Source organism: Oncorhynchus masou, chromosome 3, assembly GCF_036934945.1.
Source record: "Oncorhynchus masou masou isolate Uvic2021 chromosome 3, UVic_Omas_1.1, whole genome shotgun sequence".
Lineage (NCBI taxonomy): Eukaryota > Metazoa > Chordata > Actinopteri > Salmoniformes > Salmonidae > Oncorhynchus > Oncorhynchus masou.
Window position 1 is genome coordinate 35,938,447 of NC_088214.1, and position 18,874 is coordinate 35,957,320.

General features: G+C 42.5%; 1 protein-coding gene across 1 annotated transcript in view; it reads right to left on the minus strand.

Annotated features, from left to right (window-relative positions):
* Window positions 1-283: 283 nt before the first annotated feature.
* LOC135515514 (calponin-3-like) overlaps window positions 284-18,874 on the minus strand; it is a 19,953-nt gene continuing 1,362 nt past the window's right edge. Inside the window, exons 2-7 of the mRNA XM_064939138.1 lie at window positions 5,303-5,424; window positions 4,742-4,808; window positions 4,465-4,602; window positions 2,525-2,641; window positions 2,117-2,263; window positions 284-1,851 (exon numbers count right to left, since the gene is read on the minus strand). Coding sequence (XP_064795210.1) covers window positions 1,462-1,851; window positions 2,117-2,263; window positions 2,525-2,641; window positions 4,465-4,602; window positions 4,742-4,808; window positions 5,303-5,424 — 981 coding nt within the window. The 3' untranslated portion in view covers window positions 284-1,461. The remainder of the gene's footprint in view (window positions 1,852-2,116; window positions 2,264-2,524; window positions 2,642-4,464; window positions 4,603-4,741; window positions 4,809-5,302; window positions 5,425-18,874) is intronic.

The window sequence follows — 18,874 nt, forward strand, 5'->3', positions numbered from 1 at the left end:
ATGTCGAGGATGTCCCTGGGTTTTAAGGTTGGCAACCTCAGATATACAAAATCATCTCCGAAGGTCAAGTCATTCTGACACTAGCCTGAGTCCCAAAAATCAGTTAGTATGGCATTGCCATCTCCTATGTCATTGTCCTGCCAAAACAGCACAAACAGATAAGGGACTCAGGCTAGTGTCAGTATGACTTGACCTTTGGAGATTATTGGTAATTATGAGGTAAAAGAACACCCAGCAGTGGGTTCTCGGTGGTCTCAGCTTAGATATAACTAGAGACATCCTGTATGGAAGACTTCATGAAACAAAGTTTATTGATACAAAATAACCAAAACAATAGAAGAAATGTCTATATTGGGAAAAATGGCAATAAATACAACAGTGGATTGGGTCTACATACAGACAAGAGCATTATGGCACAACGAATCATTGAGATATGAAGAACATTTAAAAAATACCTAAGAAGTTTGGTCATGTGACAGAAACTAACATTTGAGATGATCTTCTGAGAGAGTCTCAAGATAGGCAGCGAAAGTACAAAAACAGAGAACTACAAAAACATTGCAGTGCTTTCAAGTCAAACTGGGACATGACGGCCATGAGGATTTTAACTAAAACCATCCATCTTTTTCTCCTGCCAACCTTCTCTAAAATATGATTGCTGTATATTCAGAATGGATAGAACATAAGTCTCTTACCAAAACTTACCACAGAGCAGTAGACTTGTGGATCAGATTTGAAGGAGATGAAAGAGAACAGACGATATAGTATATTGAAAACAAAGAGTTAAGGAGGGAGCAGGTAAACATGATGTGTAGTGAATGCCAGTGATGGAATGTTTCTCACAGAACTCCCTAGTTGAGTTTCTGAACCGTGAGAACTACAAAACCCATAAAACACTGAAATGACTTGCCGCATTCTATACATTATTACAATTGGCCGGAAAATATTGACATTCTAACGAGTTTAAAAGGAATGCTAGATTGATAAGCCAACATTTCCCTTTTAGGGAAAAAAAAAACATGTTTAAAAAAAAACATAGCAAGGATGGTAAAAGTCTTGCTCTGTTAACAAAATCGCTCCCTCACACTTACTTTACATTACAGTGGCTTTATACCAGAGTAACACAATTGCATCAGTTTAAACAACTTCATCATAAGTGGTACCACAAAAATTGTATCAAACTATATATAGGCCTACGGTTCTTATGATCCGTCAAGGTACTTGGACATGCAACTACCCTCCGGATTCCGGTAGAAGGCCACTATAAACATTACATATTCCCAGACACACCGTGTTACACTTGGAACTACTGCTACACAGGGTGACATTTTGACTATGCAAAAAAGCAATGCAGTTGTCCAAACAAGCGCTACTTTTTTTGCGAAGCCAAAATGGGGCCCACAGAGGGGAACATGGCACCCTATTACCCCATATAGAGCAATTACACGAGACACAGTCAGTCTAATAGTTGATGCCCTGGTCCTCGTCATAGTGCCCACTGTACTGCTGTTGGTACCCGCCCCTGTACTCTTCCTCGTCGTCATGCTGATACTGGTACTCCACCTGGTAGTCGCTGTCACTAATCTCCGATCCATTGGTGCCTGTTCCCAGGCTCCCGTTGCCGTGGCTACCGGCATGGTTGCCGAGGGTGACGGGCGAGGTGGGCTCTGTGGGGGAGGCGCAGTACTTGGGGTCGTAAATCTGCCTGCCCAGTCCATAGCTGCTCATGCCCTTCTGGGACGCCACCTTGTTGGTGCCCATCTGCAGGGAGATGGTGGAGCTGTCTGCAGGCTGTCCCGCCGACTTCTGGTCGTAGATGTCGCGGCGGGTACCTGGAGCCGACATGCCAGCCTGGGGGAGAGGAGGTCAGGTTGGTGGTGGAGCGGTTGGTAGTATGTGTGTGTATGTGACCGATTAGTGTGTGTGTGAGAGGGAGAAAGAAAAAGAGCGCGTGTGCGTACACCTGACCACAGTAACCTTTAGTTGGTAGAGGTCTCGCCCTGTTACAAGATTACTGCTAATTGCTTCCAGGGATTACAGTGGATAAGAATCCATTGCAGCAGAAACCATTGAAGCATAAGAAACACAGCATACACATCAAAGACGACATTCTTACCTGGCTGGCGCCCTTGTTGGTTCCCATCTGCAGGCTGATGGTAGTCTGGTCGTAGGGCTTGTCTGTCTGTGACTTTGGGTCATATAAGTGTCTCCTGGTCCCATACGCTGTCATACCAGACTGACTGGCACATTTATTTGTTCCCATCTACCCAGGACAGAAACAGGCTCCACCCATAAGTCATAATGTCCCCTAATCAAATCTCTTTTATATCTGGCCATTTTTATTGACGACAAATTCATTTCCGAATATGACTGGGATCCATTATTAGTATAACATTTTTTTTAAAGTGGGAAAATACAAACATGTCTACTGCTATAATATCATTAATTTAGTAAAAAAAAACCAGATGAGATCCATTTAAAGCATTATCTATGTTGTCATTGCTATTGTGTGTGCACGACTCACCTGCAGTCCAATCACACATTGTCCAGCCTTAATTTTGTCCTCGTCGAAATGGCGCGTCCTCTTGTCTGCAAACTTCACACCGATGTCACAGTTGGAATTTGAGCCTTTGGTTTTCGCCTGTCGCATGTTATGAGACAAAGGAACAAAAGTCAGTGACGCTTTCAGTTTTACATGACCGTGTTTCTACTCACTATTTACAACTGTACTGTAAGCCTACATAGTGCTGCATGGGTATGTCAACCAAATAACATTTTATGTCACATGCGCCAATACAACAGGAATGTTACCATGTATCAAACTATGTTACCTTACCATGAAATGCTTACTTACAAGCCCAACCAATTCGTAATCAACATATCGCCCTAACAGATCCACAGATGATGCAATCTCTATTGCACTCCACACTGCCCTTTCCCACATGGACAAAAGAAACACCTATTTGAGAATGCTATTCATTGACTACAGCTCAGCGTTCAACACCATAGTGCCCTCAAAGCTCGTCAATAAGCTAATGACCCTGGGACTAAACACATCCCTCTGCAACTGGAACTGGCCGCCCCCAGGTGGTGAAGGTAGGTAACAACACATCTGCCACGCTAATCCTCAACACAAGGGCCCCTCGGAGGTGTGTGGTCAGTCCTCTGCTGTACTCCCTGTTCATTCATGACTGCACGGCCAGGCACGACTCCACCGCCATCATTAAGTTTGCCGATGACGCAACAGTGGTAGGCCTGATCACCAACAAACCAGCCTATAGGGAGGAGGTCAGAGACCTGGCTATGTGGTGCCAGGACAACAACCTCTCCCTTAACGTGATCAAGACAAAGGAGATGGTTGTGGACTACAGGAAAAAGAGGACTGAGCACGCCCCCATTCTCATCGACGGGGCTGCAGTGGAGCATGATGAGCGTCAAGTTCCTTGGTATCCGCATCACCAACAAACTATCATGGTCCAAACACACCAAGACAGTGACAGAGGGCACGACAAAACCTATTCCTCCTCAGGAGACTGAAAAGATTTGGCATGGGTCCTCAGATCCTCAAAAGGTTCTGCATGGCAAGCGGTACTGGAGCACCAAATCTAGGTACAAAAGGCTTCTAAACAGCTTCTACCCCCAAGCCATAAGACTCCTGAACATCTAGTCAAATGGCTACCCAGACTATTTGCATTGCTGCCCCCCCCTCCCCCACACACACCTTTTACACCCTGCTACTCTCTGTTATCATCTATGCATTGTCACTTTAATAACTCTTCCTAAATGTACATATTATCTCAACTAACCGGTGCCCCCGCACATTGACTTTGTACCGGTATCCCCCTGTGTATAGTCTCGTTATTGTTATTTTACTGCTGCTCTTTAATACCTTGTTACTTTTATTTCTTATTCTTGCTCAAAATTATTTTAACCTGCATTGTTGGTTAGGGGCTCGCAAGTAAGCATTTCACTGTAAAGATCTACCTACACCTGTTGTTTTCAGAGCATGTGACTAATAAAATTGGATTGATTTTGATTTAAAAAAATTAAGAAAATTTGCAATTTAAAAAAATAACAAAAAGTTAAAGTAACAAAAAACCGAGGCTACAGTATATGTAGGGGGTACCGGTACCGAGTTAATGTGCAGGGGTACAGGTTAGTCGAGGTAATATGTACATGTAGGTAGGGGTAAAGTGACCTTGCAAAGATAATAAACAACGAGTAGCAGCAGCAGCGTAAAAAAAGGGGTCATGGCAAAGAGTCCGGGTAGCCATTTGTGCATTTCAATAAAAAAAATTGTAAAAACCCAAACGTTTTTCCGATCCAGGGTTTCAGCACCAATAAAAACAATGTTTTCCTCTTTTCTGTATCTTCATTAATCGTAATCCACTCCTATGACACACTCTTTCTGTGAAAGAAAGAACTCAGGGTTCTACACTCACCCCGGTCTAATTGAGAACCTACCATACCAGCCAGGGACAGCAGTGTGCTCTGGACCTGGGTCATGTTCCCATTCTCAAACAGGTCATTGGCTTCAAAGATGTCATTGGGACAAAGGCCAAAGTTCAGAATGGCTCGGATGAAATTCCCCAGATTTTCCAGCTAGAACAGAACAAAAAAAATCAGACTCCGGTTCATTCTAGATATTTAGTCTCGTATAATTAAAAGCATATTTCTCTGAAATACTGTAGCAGCTTTACAGTATACATCAAAATCTCAAATTGTATTTTGTCTCACATACCTTGTGCCAGTTGAGTTTGGAGTGGTTGATTTTCTTAATGGAACCAGGCTGCAGTTTGTTAATCAGCCTGAACCGGAAGAAAACAGTTCATCTCTTACAATTTGATATGAACATAAACAAAATTGTCAACTAGAGCAATGGAAATTAACAATACACAATTCCGAGTGGTAGTGAAAAGAATGATGGAGCGATTAAGACCACAGCTAATCCTCTGTAGGCCTTTTCAACACCTGATCACTGTTATGGCAACAATATAACATCCTGTATTAAGTCTACTTGAGTGATCATCTATCGAGGAATGTGACTAAGTACTCCCCTACATCCTCATAGCTGACTGAGCTAAAGACCGGTGAAGTCTAAATGGTTCAGTAGCCTGAACAGGGGAAAAACATCCTTCCAAAACATGTTGGGGGGATAATACAAACGAAGACTACTGATTGGAAGAATGGTATTTGTGCATATTGTACCAATGTGTAAAATACCTAAAACAGAAGCATACAAACCCTGTTGGTGAGTGGGTAAATCTAAACACACTTTTTTTTCTATAGACAGAAAACTTACTCGCAGAGGATGACTCCGTCCTTGAGGCCCTTCTGGAAGTTCTCTCCAATGGGCATGCCCGTCACCTCCTCGATCCAGAACCGGAGCTCCTCCTCCTTCTGCAGGTCATACTTCCCTGCGATCTGAGAAGACAAAATACTGTTAACTCCACCCAGTCTTCATTCAACAGTTGTTCAAAAATCACACCCTGTCCCCCTAAACACTGGTTGGGATCTGACTTGTTTGGATAGGTAGGCTATAAAACACCAATACCACTTAGCTTAGAAAAGGGCAAGGTTGAGCAATTACCAGAAACATCCGATCCTGCAAGCAAACACAATCCAAAACACTAACCAACCGAGCCACACACTTAAGGTATCTTGTAATTTGAAACAATTATAACCACAATGCAAGCCTAAACCCAGACTACTTTGCATTTCAAACTCAGTAACCTCTTTGTATATTTATGTATGTGTTGGCCACAGGGAGTGAGACAGAGGGAAAGTTATAATAGCCAGGCAGAGGTAGTTTGCTGTTATGAGATTCAAACTGTGTTTATGTTCAGTGCAATGCCGCAACAGATTTCTTAGTGAGTAGCATGCCCACTCAATAGTTAGAACTCATGGTCATTGGGCCCAAGCGCTCCACTCCCTGGGAAAGAGTCTGTTAAAGGGGAGGCTTGCACAATAATTCAGAGGGCTTTTAGCCCAATCTACTGTAAATACTGAACATCTGAGGAAGCAATACGCAATAAAACAGAGAAATCACATATTTTGTGAAGACACTTGGGGTAGCACTTCAGTCCTCACAGCAGAAGGCCAAAGCTTTTCAAGTGAAGCCGTCACACAATTGTCCTAAATTGTTTTTTAAAAAGGTGGTGCTGACAATGCCGCAAGGTCAGCTTTTCGGGAAAACACTCTCCTCGCCCACGTCTCGGCTGTGTGTTTTCCCCGAGGCCCGCTGCTAGGAGAAGTAAGACACAGGAAATGACATGGATCGCTGCCCCGCGCCTGAACCCTGGCTTCAGGGGGATTGCTCCACAGGTTCCTAAGACCAGAAGGAACTGTTTATTTACCCAATGGCTTGATTGAAGGAGAGATAGAAGGGGAAGGAGAGAGACAGACAAAGAGAGAGAGAGACACACACACACACACACACACAGAGAAAGTGAAAATATCAGAGTGACAACTTTATCTGGCGTAGCAGACGGAGAGATTAGAGGGATACTGCGGTCATTCATCTTAAATAGCTATCCTTGGCTGCTTGTTTGAAGCCCAGGGCTTCCAACTCCATTCAGGGCCTGCACGTACATGTATCAACCATCTCAGAGCTGAAGTGCTGATCTAGAATCAGACCCCATGTATTCATTATTATCGAAAAGGCTAAACTGAACGTAGATCAGAACTCCTACTCTGAGACGTTTAATGCATATGGTCCTCCCTGGCCATAATATTATTCATCGTGATCTAAATGACAAAACTGATCCTAGATCAGCACTCCCCCTAGGAGATGGCTCCAGGGCTAATTACATGACTAAGGGGAAACTACATGACAGCATGGCCAAAATATTTTAAAAAAATCTCAGATTGTTCTGGCAATTCTCACATAAAAACTTAACTGTGAGGAAGGATGTTAAACATGCTTTAGACATTTGAGGAAATCATGTTGAAAGTGGCCATTTTAAACCTATACAACATGTGCACCTGTAGTGTGCTCTTAAATATGAAGATTATCTATATTCTGAAATACAAAGTCTTCACATCTCAAAAAGTACCTTTTTGATTTAGCCTATTTGTTTGGAACAATATACTCTTCAAACATAACATTTCCAGCGTGGGCTCTCTGCTACTTTGAAGAAATGATCAGTTTTATATACACTACCGTTCAAAAAGTTTGGGGTCACTTAGAAATGTCCTTGTTTTCCATGAAAACACACATGAAATGATTTGCAAAATTAATAGGAAATATAGTCAAGACATTGACAAGGTTATAAATTCAGCAATTAAAGAAGTCCTCTCACTGTCAACTTTGTTTATTTTCAGCAAACTTAACATGTGTAAATATTTGTATGAACATAACAAGATTCAACAACTGAGACAAACTGAACAAGTCCCACAGACATGTGACTAACAGAAATGGAATAATGTGTCCCTGAACAAAGGCTGGGTCAAAAGTAACAGTCAGTATCTGGTGTGGCCACCTGTGGCATTAAGTACTGCAGTGCTTCTCCTCTTCATGTACTGCACCAGATTTACCAGTTCTTGCTGTAAGATGCTACCCCACTCTTCCACCAAGGCACCTGCAAATTCCAGGATATTTCTCGGGGGAATGGCCCTAGCCCTCACCCTCCGATCCAACAGGCCCTTGACCTGATCAATAGGATTGAGATCCGGGCTCTTCGCTGGCCATGGCAGAACACGGACATTCCAGTCTTACAGGAAATCACACACAGAACGAGCAGTATGGCTGGTAGCATTGTCATGCTGGAGGGTCATGTCAGGATGAGCCTGCAGGAAGTGTACCACATGAGGGAGGAGGATGTCTTCCCTGTAACGCACAGCGTTGAGATTGCCTGCAATGACAAGCTCAGTCCGATGATGCTGTGACACACCGCCCCAGACCATGACGGCCCTCCACCTCCAAATCCATCCCACTCCAGAGTAAAGGCCTCGGTGTAATGCTCAAACCATCAACGATAAACGTAAAACCGACAATCACCCCTGGCAAGACAAAACCTAGACTCGTCAGTGAAGAGCACTTTTTGCCAGTCCTGTCTGGTCCAGCGACGATGGGTTTGTGCCTATAGGTAACGTTGTGATGTCTAGTGAGGACCTGCCTTACAACAGGCCTGCAAGAGGAGGACCGAGCACACCCCCATTCTCATTGAGGGGGCTGTGGTGGAGCAGGTTGAGTGCTTCAAGTTCCTTGGTGTCCACATCAACAACAAACTAGAATGGTCCAAACAGCAAGACAGTCGTGAAGAAGGCACAATAAACTAAAAAGATTTGCCATGGGTCCTGAGATCCTAAAAAGGTTCTACAGCTGCAACATCGAGAGCATCCTGACGGGTTGCATCACTGCCTGGTACGGCAAATGCTCAGCCTCTAACCGCAAGGTACTACAGAGGGTAGTGCGTATGGCCCAGTACATCACTGGGGCTAAGCTGCCTGCCTCCCAGGACCTCTAAAAATTGTCAAAGACCCCAGCCACAGACTGTTCTCTCAACTGCCGCATGGCAAGCGGTACCGGAGTGCCAAGTCTAAAACAAAAAGGCTTCTCAACAGTTTTCACCCCCAAGCCATAAGACTCCTGAACAGGTAATCAAATGGCTACCCAGACTATTTGCATTGTGCCCCCCCCCCCTCTGTACGCTGCTGCTACTCTCTGTTTATCATATATGCATAACTATACATTCATGTACATACTACCTCAATTGGGCCGACCAACCAATGCTCCCGCACATTGGCTAACCGGGCTATCTGCATTGTGTCCCACCCACCAACCCCTCTTTTACGCTATGGCTACTCTCGGTTCATCATATATACAGTCACTTTAACCATATCTACATGTACATACTACCTCAATCAGCCTGACTAACCAGTGTCTGTATGTAGCCTCCCTACTCTATATAGCCTGTCTTTTTTTTGTTTTATTTCTTTACCTACCTATTGTTCACCTAATACCTTTTTTTGCACTATTGGTTAGAGCCTGTAAGTAAGCATTTCACTGAATACAACCTGTTGTATTCGGCGCACGTGACAAACTTTGATTTGAGGTGGCGTCGAGCACTCCTCTAGTATCTTTCAGTTTTTCTGCTTCTCACGAATGTTCTTCTTTGTGATCTGAACACTTAGATTTGTCTGTCCATAACACTTTTTTCCAATCTTCCTCTGTCCAGTGTGTGTTCTTTTGCCCATCTTAATATTTTCTTTTTATTGGCCAGTCTGAGATATGGCTTTTCCTTTGCAACTCTGCCTAGAAGGCCAGCATCCCAGAGTCACCTCTTCACTGTTGACGTTGAGACTGGTGTTTTGCGGGTACTATTTAATGAAGCTGCAAGTTGAGGACTTGTGAGGCATCTGTTTCTTAAACTTGACACTAATTTACTTGTCCTCTTGCTCAATTGTGCACCGGGCCTCCCACTCCTCTTTCTATTCTGGTTAGAGGCAGTTTGCGCTGTTCTGTGAAGGGAGTAGTACACAGCGTTTTACGAGATCTTCAGTTTCTTGGAAATTTATCACATGGAATAGCCTTCATTTCCCAGAACAAGAATAGACTGACGAGTTTCAGAAGAAAGGTATTTGTTTCTGGCCATTTTGAGCCTGTAATCGAACCCACAAAATGCTGATGCTCCAGATACTCAACTAGTCTAAAGAAGGACCATTTTATTGCTTCTTTCATCAGCATAACAGTTTTCAGCTGTGCTAACATAATTGCAAAATGGTTCTCTAATGATCAATTAGCTAATCCAAGTTCATAATTTTAAAAGGCTAACGCAACATGCCATTTGAACATGAGTGACGGTTGCTGATAATGGGCCTCTGTACGTCTATGTAGATATTCCATTTAAGAAAAAATCAAACGTTTAGTCATTAGTCATTTACAACATTAGCAATATCTACACTGTCCAATTTGATGTTATTTTAAAACTGAACATTTTTGCTTTTCTTTTTAAAACTGAACAACAATTTTGCTTTTCTTTTTAAAACAAGGACATTTCTAAGTGACCCCAAAATTTTGAACGGTGGTGCATATAGAAATTGACATTATAGGTCCTTAACCAATCACAGCCCTCCTGCAGGGTCGTACATTCAGCAGGTCACCAGCAGAGAGGTTCCTTTGAATCCAGTTTCCCCATTAACTGTGTTGGCGGTGCTCATAAAATGTATCATAACTTCGAAAGCAGCAGAGAGTCCACTCTGGACATGTGATGTATTTGTACAGTATATTGTTTAAAACAATGCCTAAAAATGAACTAAATCCAAAAGGGTACTTTTGAGATATTCACATGTATAGTTAAGGTTTAATAAATGAATGTGTCAAATTGTTTTTCAGAATATATACTGGGTGTAGAAAACATTAGGAACATCTGCTCTTTCATTGACAGACTCACCATGTGTATACAGGTGAAAGCTGTGATCCCTTATTGATGTTGTTAAATCCACTTCAAATCAGTGTAGATGAAGGGGAGGAGACAGGTTAAAGAAAGATTTTTAAGCCTCGAGACATGGATTGTGGATATGTGCCACTCAGCGGGTGAAAGGGCAAGACAAAATATTTAAGTGCCTTTGAACGGGGTATGGTAGCAGGTGCCAGGCGCACCAGTTTATCACACTCAACAATTTCCCATGTAACAAGAGTGGTCCACCACCCAAAGGACATCCAGGAACTTGACTCAACTGTGGGAAGCATTGGAGTCAACATGGGCCAACATCCTTGTGGAATGCTTTCGACACCTTGTCCCAACGAATTGAGGCTCTTCTGAGGGCAAAAGGGGGTACAACCCAATATTAGGATGGCGTTCCTAATGTTTTGTACACTCAGTAGATATACTTCATATTGAAGAGCACACCGAGTATAATGTGAGTATAATGACACCAAGGTGTTGTCTGTATCATGTATCATTGGGTCTAACAGGGGGTATGTATTGGTTAAAATATATAAATAAAAAGGGCCTAAAATGGCCACTTTCAAGTTATAATTTTTTGGGGTGTGTTACAAATGTAAAAAGCATACCAACATCCTTCCTCCCTATTAACTTTCCATGTGAGAATTGCCAGAACAAATCACAGATACCAAAATTGTAATCGCCCTAACGAGGTATTGTTTTTACTCTCCGGGCTACAGGAACAACTCCCGCAGGTTATGGTACAGTAACTCTTATCCTACGAGGTCCAGAGCCTGTTGGTTTTCTGTCCTACCTGATAATTAATTGGTGTCCCAGGTCTAAATCGGTCCCTGATTAGAGGGGAACAATGAAAACAATGGTCCAGACTTGAGTTTGAGGGCTGTAGTGCATCATTTTCCATTAGCGTGGTTACAGGTTCAATTTCAGCCAGGTATATTTTCCACTTCATATTAAACTAGGCTACTTTCATTTTTTTATTCGCTACTCCATCGAGCCCTCTCCCACTAGAATGAACGATGTGCATCTTCTAGCGATCTACTGATAGGCTAGGCTCCTGTCAGTCGTCACAAAGTGAACAATGACAGGGACATGCTGCAGAGTATAAGATGCGAAGCGAGAGGTTTCACTCCCGCAAAAATAAACCCAATGCGTTTCTATGGGGTTATTTTGGACCCAAGATTGTCACCTGCCTTCGCGCCTTTGAGAGGTTTCCCATTGTTAGGGTGGAGAAATTGGCATCTCGTCAATATATACAGATCTCTGGTTGCAGTAGACACATTTCATTTATTATTGTCTTTCGCGTGTCTCATATAGGCAGCCACATGGTGCATGGTGGGCCTAGGCTACTTACTGTGTGTTGATTGACAACTGAAGTGTTAACTAGTTTATGATTTTTTTTTAACTGACTGAATAAAGTCGATCTCCTATATCCCTTTGCCATTCATAAATCATGCAAAGTGGTTGTCCATGGTATCGCATAGGTTTTTCTTTCCAAGGAAGTCGGGACCTGCCAGTTAGTGACGCTAAAGTGAATGACTCTCGTCTCATCAGCCTACCAAATCGCATCGGTGAGAGCCATTCATTTGGCTCCCTATTTTTCATAGGCTACTGGTAGGCCTAGTCTTTTTGGTGATTATCTGCAGATAAATTATTAAAAGACCCGATGAAGATGGTGAATTATCACCGCAGGAATAATTGGTAGTGGAGAGCCTCATTCTGCATTAAAACAGAATAACAATATATATATATATATATATATAGTCCTTAGTAGGGAATCAACTAAATATTTTAAAAAAGTATTATATTTGCCCAAGTTTATCATAAGACGTGGACAGAATGCATCAGTGATTTATATTTCCTGCAACTTTCTTTGATGGTAATGAAAAAGTCTTCTGGTAAATGGAAAGGCTTGCACAGAAACCATCTCAATCAAATTTTAACTACAAAGTAACCTACGCTTACCTGGCAGAATGATATCATGATTATTTTCATCAAGTGGATATTTGTTTCGCAAACTCCACCATCACGTGCGCTACAAAAACACTGCTAAACAGCCTCTTGCTCGGTGTGCAATTGAATTAAAGGGTAACTACACACAAACTTTTACATTTCTCAGATTTTCCCAGACCTCAAAAGTTGTCCACTGATGTTGTTTAAGCATTGCTGTGGACTTAGAAAAACAACAAAACTGGATGTTCTATGAAAAACTAAGGGGAAAAAAAGGGAAAAGTAATACATCATTTGAAGAACAAACATAGTTGTGGCAATTCATATTTTGCAGTAAATAAGACTAATTTAAAGAGAAGACCGGTTAAATGTAAAAAAAAAGGTATAATGTTATTTACTTAGAAAACAGTCCTGATAATTCACTCATTTAGATATATCTATTAACCCTTATTTAACTAGGCAAGTCAGTTAAGAACAAATTATTACTTATAATGACGACCAACCCCGGCCAAACCCTAACGACGCTGGGCCAATTGTGCGCCGCCCTATGGTACTCCCAATCACGGCCGGCTATAAGACAGCCTGGAATCGAACCAGGGTCTGTAGTGACACCTCCAGCACTGAGATGCAGTGCCTGACACTGCTGCGCCTAGACAATATCCAAAACAACAAACTGAATTAATATTTTCTTAGTAATTAAAAGTAATTAAAATTTATTTTTACACATTACCACAACCATTTTTCCAATCTGTGAGGTAAACTCTATAAAGTATTCAATAATTGCAGATGGAATCAAGGTATTAGGATGTAACAGAGGCCGCCAAAATAGAGCCAAAAATGGACAAAAATGTTGAACCCTGGCGGCGCCTGGCCGGCTACTTTTCCTATTTGGCTGGCTAGTGGCTGGCAAGTACTTGTGGAAAACACTGCTCTAAAAAGATCAGTCTGGCACGCAAGGACAGATCTGATTGTCTCATATGGGGAAACCAGAGTTTCAGACTGTACGGTATAGTCATTGTATCTGGAGATCAAGGAGAAAATCTGACTCACAAACCCTTATTCACTGAAGATTTCATGAACAGAGATTGTGAGCTATAGGCCATTTCCATGCAATATCTTCAACAGTGAAGAGGCGACTCTGGGATGCTGGCCTTCTGGCAGACTTGCAAAGAAAAAGCCATATCTCAGACTGGCAACATCAAAAAAACATACTGGACAGAGGAACTCTGCCTAGAAGGCCAGCATCCCGGAGTCGCCTCTTCACTGTTGAGACGGGTGTTTTGCAGGTACTATTTAATGAAGCTGCCAGTTGAGGACTTGTGAGGCGTCTGTCTCTCAAACTAGACACTAATGTACTTGTCCCCTTGCTCAGTTGTACACTGGGCCATCCCACTCCTCTTTCTAATCTGGTTAGAGACAACGCTGTTCTGTGAAGAGAGTAGTACACAGCGTTGTACCAGACCTTCAGTTTCTTGGCAATTTCTCACATGGAATAGCCTACATTTCTCAGAACAAGAATAGACTGACGAGTTTCAGAAGGTATTTGTTTCTGGCCATTTTGAGCCGGTAATCGAACCCATAAATGCTGATGCTCCAGATACTCAACTAGTCTAAAGGACGGTTTTATTGCTTCTTTAATTAGCACAACAGTTTTCAGCTATGCCAATATAATTGCAAAAGGGTTTTCTAATGATCAATTAGCATTTTAAAATTATAAACTTGGATTAGCTAACAACGTGCCATTGGAACACAGGAGTGATGGTTGCTGATAATGGGCCTTGTGTACGCCGATGTGGATATTCCATTAAAAAAAATGCTACAATAGTCATTTACAACATTAACAATGTCTACACTGTATTTCTGATCAATTTGATGTTATTTTAAAATGGACAATTTGTGCTTTTCTTTCAAAAACAAGGACATTTCTAAGTGACAAACCTTTGAACGGTAGTGTACATATTACCTCAACTAACCCGTACCCCAGCACATTGACTCGGTACCCTTGTATATAGCCTTGTTTTTGTTATTTTATTGTGTTATTTTTTTTTCTCCTTTCGTTTTGCTAATTTTTCAGACAAAAAAATAAAAAAATAAAAACTGCACTGTTGGTTAAGTAAGCATTTCACAGTAAGGTCTACACTGGTTGTATTCGGTGCCTGTGACAAATTAAATTGGATTTGAATCAGTCAGTTTTATTCTAGCACTGCTGCTTGTCAGACTGAAATACCACAATGTCAGAACAGAGCCTCGTCAAGTTCTGTGTGTCTGTCTGTGTTCACAGGGAACAGCGGAGGTAGAGGTTCAAGAGAGATCCCACATCTGTAATTTATTAAACCCCCCCAGTCTGCACTTGGGTTACACACAAGGTTATCAATGCCTGCAGCTCTCTCTGCCTATGGTGAAAACAAGCAAACAACAGGTTTTCCAAAGGTTCAGAGCCATCTGTGATAGGCTTAATCCTACACACAGACTAACCTCTGCTAAAAGCAATCATCAGTAGTCCTCCCTCGGCAAGAGGACTCAAACCCCACCAACCTCTCCCTCCCCCTTCACACAAAACACCACTTTTATCGTGTCTAACAGTTCATCACCCGCCATAATGTCAAATGAGAAATCTGTCAAGATTAAAAAGAGCTAACAACTTTCATTATCGCTCAAAGGCTCTGTGTAGAAAAGATGGCAGCCCTTCCTACAAAGACCAGCAGTCTTCAAAAAGGGCAAAGAGTCTTTAATGGGATTAAATGGAGGGGGAAAGTTGATGCGATGTCCCAGAAATGCATTCATTTGACTCCTATCCCACACTGGGAGGGTCAGAGGTCAATAAAGGAGGTAGATAAAGGAAAAAGTTTGCTCGTAACCTTGTGTCACACCAAACAAGCTACGTTAGGCTAGCCGTTGCTATGAGACCCAGAAGACAAGTCCCACACAGCGAGTCCCTTTAAAAACGTCCCATGGAGAGCTGAGGGGAGTGTGAACAGTCCCTGTTCGAGTCTAGAAAAATCACTCCTCATGGCCAAACAATAGCTTCAGTGTTCTTAATAGAGCAGAACTAGCTAGGCATTCATAGACGAAAGAGGGGGAGAAACACAGGACTAGCCAAAAAGACCTTGATTCATCTTTCTCTTTCTTAGACATGCAGAGAAAGAAACCCCCTCTTCTCATACTACCACTGCTGCCCACACAACTGGAAGTATTTTCTGATGAGTCTGGGGAATGGAGAGAACATCTGGCCTGAAAAAATAATGAGAGCGTTGTATTGTAAATGGGCCGCTCCTTCAGGATACGACATTACGGTACTGTGAAAGTTAGCCTACGTTTGTGCGAAAATTACAGGCTTTGCCCTCCAAAATCTTAATGTATGCTCCTACAAAACCCCAAACCTGTTTAAATATTGGTTATCCATTTATTGTAGAGGAAATGGCATTGAATAGAGCCTTGACAATAGAGACAACTGGTGGTGTGTTAATAAATTATTAACCTTACGTGCCTCTGGGAAATGTTCAATGGAGTGGAATGATGCAGCGATTTTTTTCTGTGATGAGTGTGAGGTGAGGTAGAAACAATTACACCATCTGTTTACGTTGCCCTAGGCCCATTGTCATAGTGCTGTTTGTTGAAATACAGTAAGAACGTGTTAACAGACACAAGTAAAGCTGGAAGGCAGCCATTTCCCACATTGTGTGGACATTTTCCCCCATTTCCAATTCAAATCAGTCTCTATCCATCCTCACCTGTGAGCCATGACTCAAAATGTCACTGTTATCCTTAGGACACCTCCTCCTGACCTGATAATATAGAAATAACCAAAAAGGAAATAACTCCCGATATGTCAAAAACAGAAAGTGCTGCTGCTCCATCCTGTGTTCTTCCTGGGTTTGAAGGGTAATTATAGTGAGTGTTTACTTAACAGCACTCAGGAAGACTCCTTCCTGTTCTCCTTGAGATGTCAGCGTGGGGTTTAAAAGGCCACTCTGGGACATCCTCAACGGATGGAGGATGGCCAAGTTAGCACTTTAGAGGAGTGTCAACAAAATCAGGACATTCTCTCCCAACAGCCATGTGTTGTGGTGGTAGAACTAATTAAATTACACACACACACACACACACACACTGGCCCCAGTTTGCTGAACTATATGAACATATTTTGCATTTATATTCTATTATGCAAAACAGAACAAGTGGGGAGTATTCCTGGGAGTTAAATGCAAATATTTCTGGACTGATACACTTGAGCGTAATCTATTCAGCCCTCTTTCAAACAACTAACTGCCAAGCCAACACCACAAACATGTCTTTGTTCTGTGCGGCTGGACATGGGTTAACCCTAAATACTGTAGTCAGGGGAGCTATTTTAAGTCCTATGTATGAGGTGCACTGTGCACATGATGTTCACCCCAGCCTTATCTCTTGTGCACAGGAGCGAAAAGTAGCTGTGGACACGTAAGCTGCAGGTACAATACAAGGGCAGTGTGTAAACGTTGTCTGATTACTGAAGAGGTCAGCCAGATTCATGGGAAAAGTGGCTTGAACTCATCCTTATTGCAAATGATGCAAGTGGTGTCCTCTTAGTGGGATTAACCAGTACGCGTTGAAAGTTGATGAGAAAGAACGTGTTTGGTTTCACGTTGGGGTATTCATGACACAAACATGTTTATACCGGTATAGCCCACTTCTACTGTGTCTCTACTGTAGGGTTGAAGGTTACAGGGGTATATGTAACATTAGATGAGATGTCCATGTGCCAACACTTTCAGCCTGGTTTTCATAGTTAAAAAAAAAGGGTATTTTCTCTTGCTAGCACTTCCTAGCGGACTGGAGGTTTAAGTGTCCTGTCCTCGAGCCAGCACAGATGGTCAGACCATCACAGCACCACTTTATTACAGTCCTTACTGTTAAGGGTTATGGCAAAAAATAGGCACGCCTTACAGCGGTCTTACAGATGTCACAGCGTACAAAGTCCTCCAAGTATCTGTACTACTAAAGAAAAAGCGATAACCACAATAGTTTCAGCCCTGTATCAGATTCATAACGTTTTGGATGGTGTCAGATAACACAACGCAGGAAGCCAGAACTTGAGGTATGACTGAAGACCAGGGAAAGGGTATTTTACAAAGTAGGCTAATTCACTTTAATTACTCTTGCAATTACTGGACAAAGCAACTTCCTTTGTGGTGTAGCGCTCCATTGTACTCCTCAGTGCATTGTAAGTATTAATAAATAGCACATACAAGCATTTCCCATCTCTGTAAGTAAAATAAACATAGGACGGGGCCAATACCATTTCATGAAAGTCAATAATTAAATTTCCTGAATCCACTGAGTTGAAAAGGAATCAGCCACAATCACCCAAGCCTGCTACACCAGCACAATGTCCTACATTGTTGCTGTCTGGCATACAGCCATACTTGTGAAGATGTTGTGTGGTGGTTTTTAACAATTAAAGTATCAAAGGCTGTGTAAGGTGATGTTGACAACCTGGTGACAGGCAGTTACACACACCAAAGCTCCCATTGTGGTCTTGACATGATGGGAGCCTCCCATTGTGATCAGCTGTTTACTTCCTGGAACACATCCGAGTGCCAGCCTGCCAGGAGTTACCACAAAAACTATGACCAAGAACCCATGTGGAGGGCTCTACTACGGCTTTAACTCTACTATTACAGTAGCTTCCTGGACTCAGATTTAGCATATTCTTGGACTAAAAAACACTTTCAATGGAGAATACCCATTGAGCATGCTTAAATCCAGGAGTAAGCTTAATCTGGGTCTGGGAAACTAGTCCAAAGAGGCCCAAAGGATTTGCCTAAAAGTGCTGTATGCAGATCTTCACTAGAAAGGAATATTCAAATGGCATGGTATAAGGGGGGCGAGGGGCTACGAGGTTCTTGTACTCCGCTTGACAGTTCAGAGACATTCATGGCACCTCCTATGGAACACAATCTCACTTTTCTTTTCCACAAGCCATCGCAGCAGACCACTGAAGGGCTGGCATATCTCTGTCAGACTTCTAATAAAGCGTATCATCTGGCAGACCACATGGAAAATGTCTCAGCTCACACTGGAAGGAGGCGGGGATCGGGATGGAACCATTGCTTCGCATGGATGGAATGACCCACTTCGGACTCCATTTAGAAAGGGAGTGAAAGGACAAAAACCCACTGGAGAGGAGCTGTGGATATCGGTATAAAAAGACTAGTAAATATGTTGATAGCAGTTTTTTCAGACTATGTGGCTTGACCTGGAAAACTCTGGGCCCTAGATATACCGTAGCTATAACCAGGTCAACTTAGGTGGTCAGGAAAAACTCCTGGCCCTAGTGAAGGGGGGTGGGGGTGATCCACCTCTTTAGTTATTTATTGTGTGGGACATACAGTACGTGCAGATCATAGACCTCTGGGCCATCTGGGATTCTCCCCAGGAGCAATGTGCTCAATTGAGCAGAAGCCAATAAAAAAAACACAGAGGATTTGGCAAGGGGCCCAGCCCATCATTCATCTATTCAACAGCTAAAAATATTA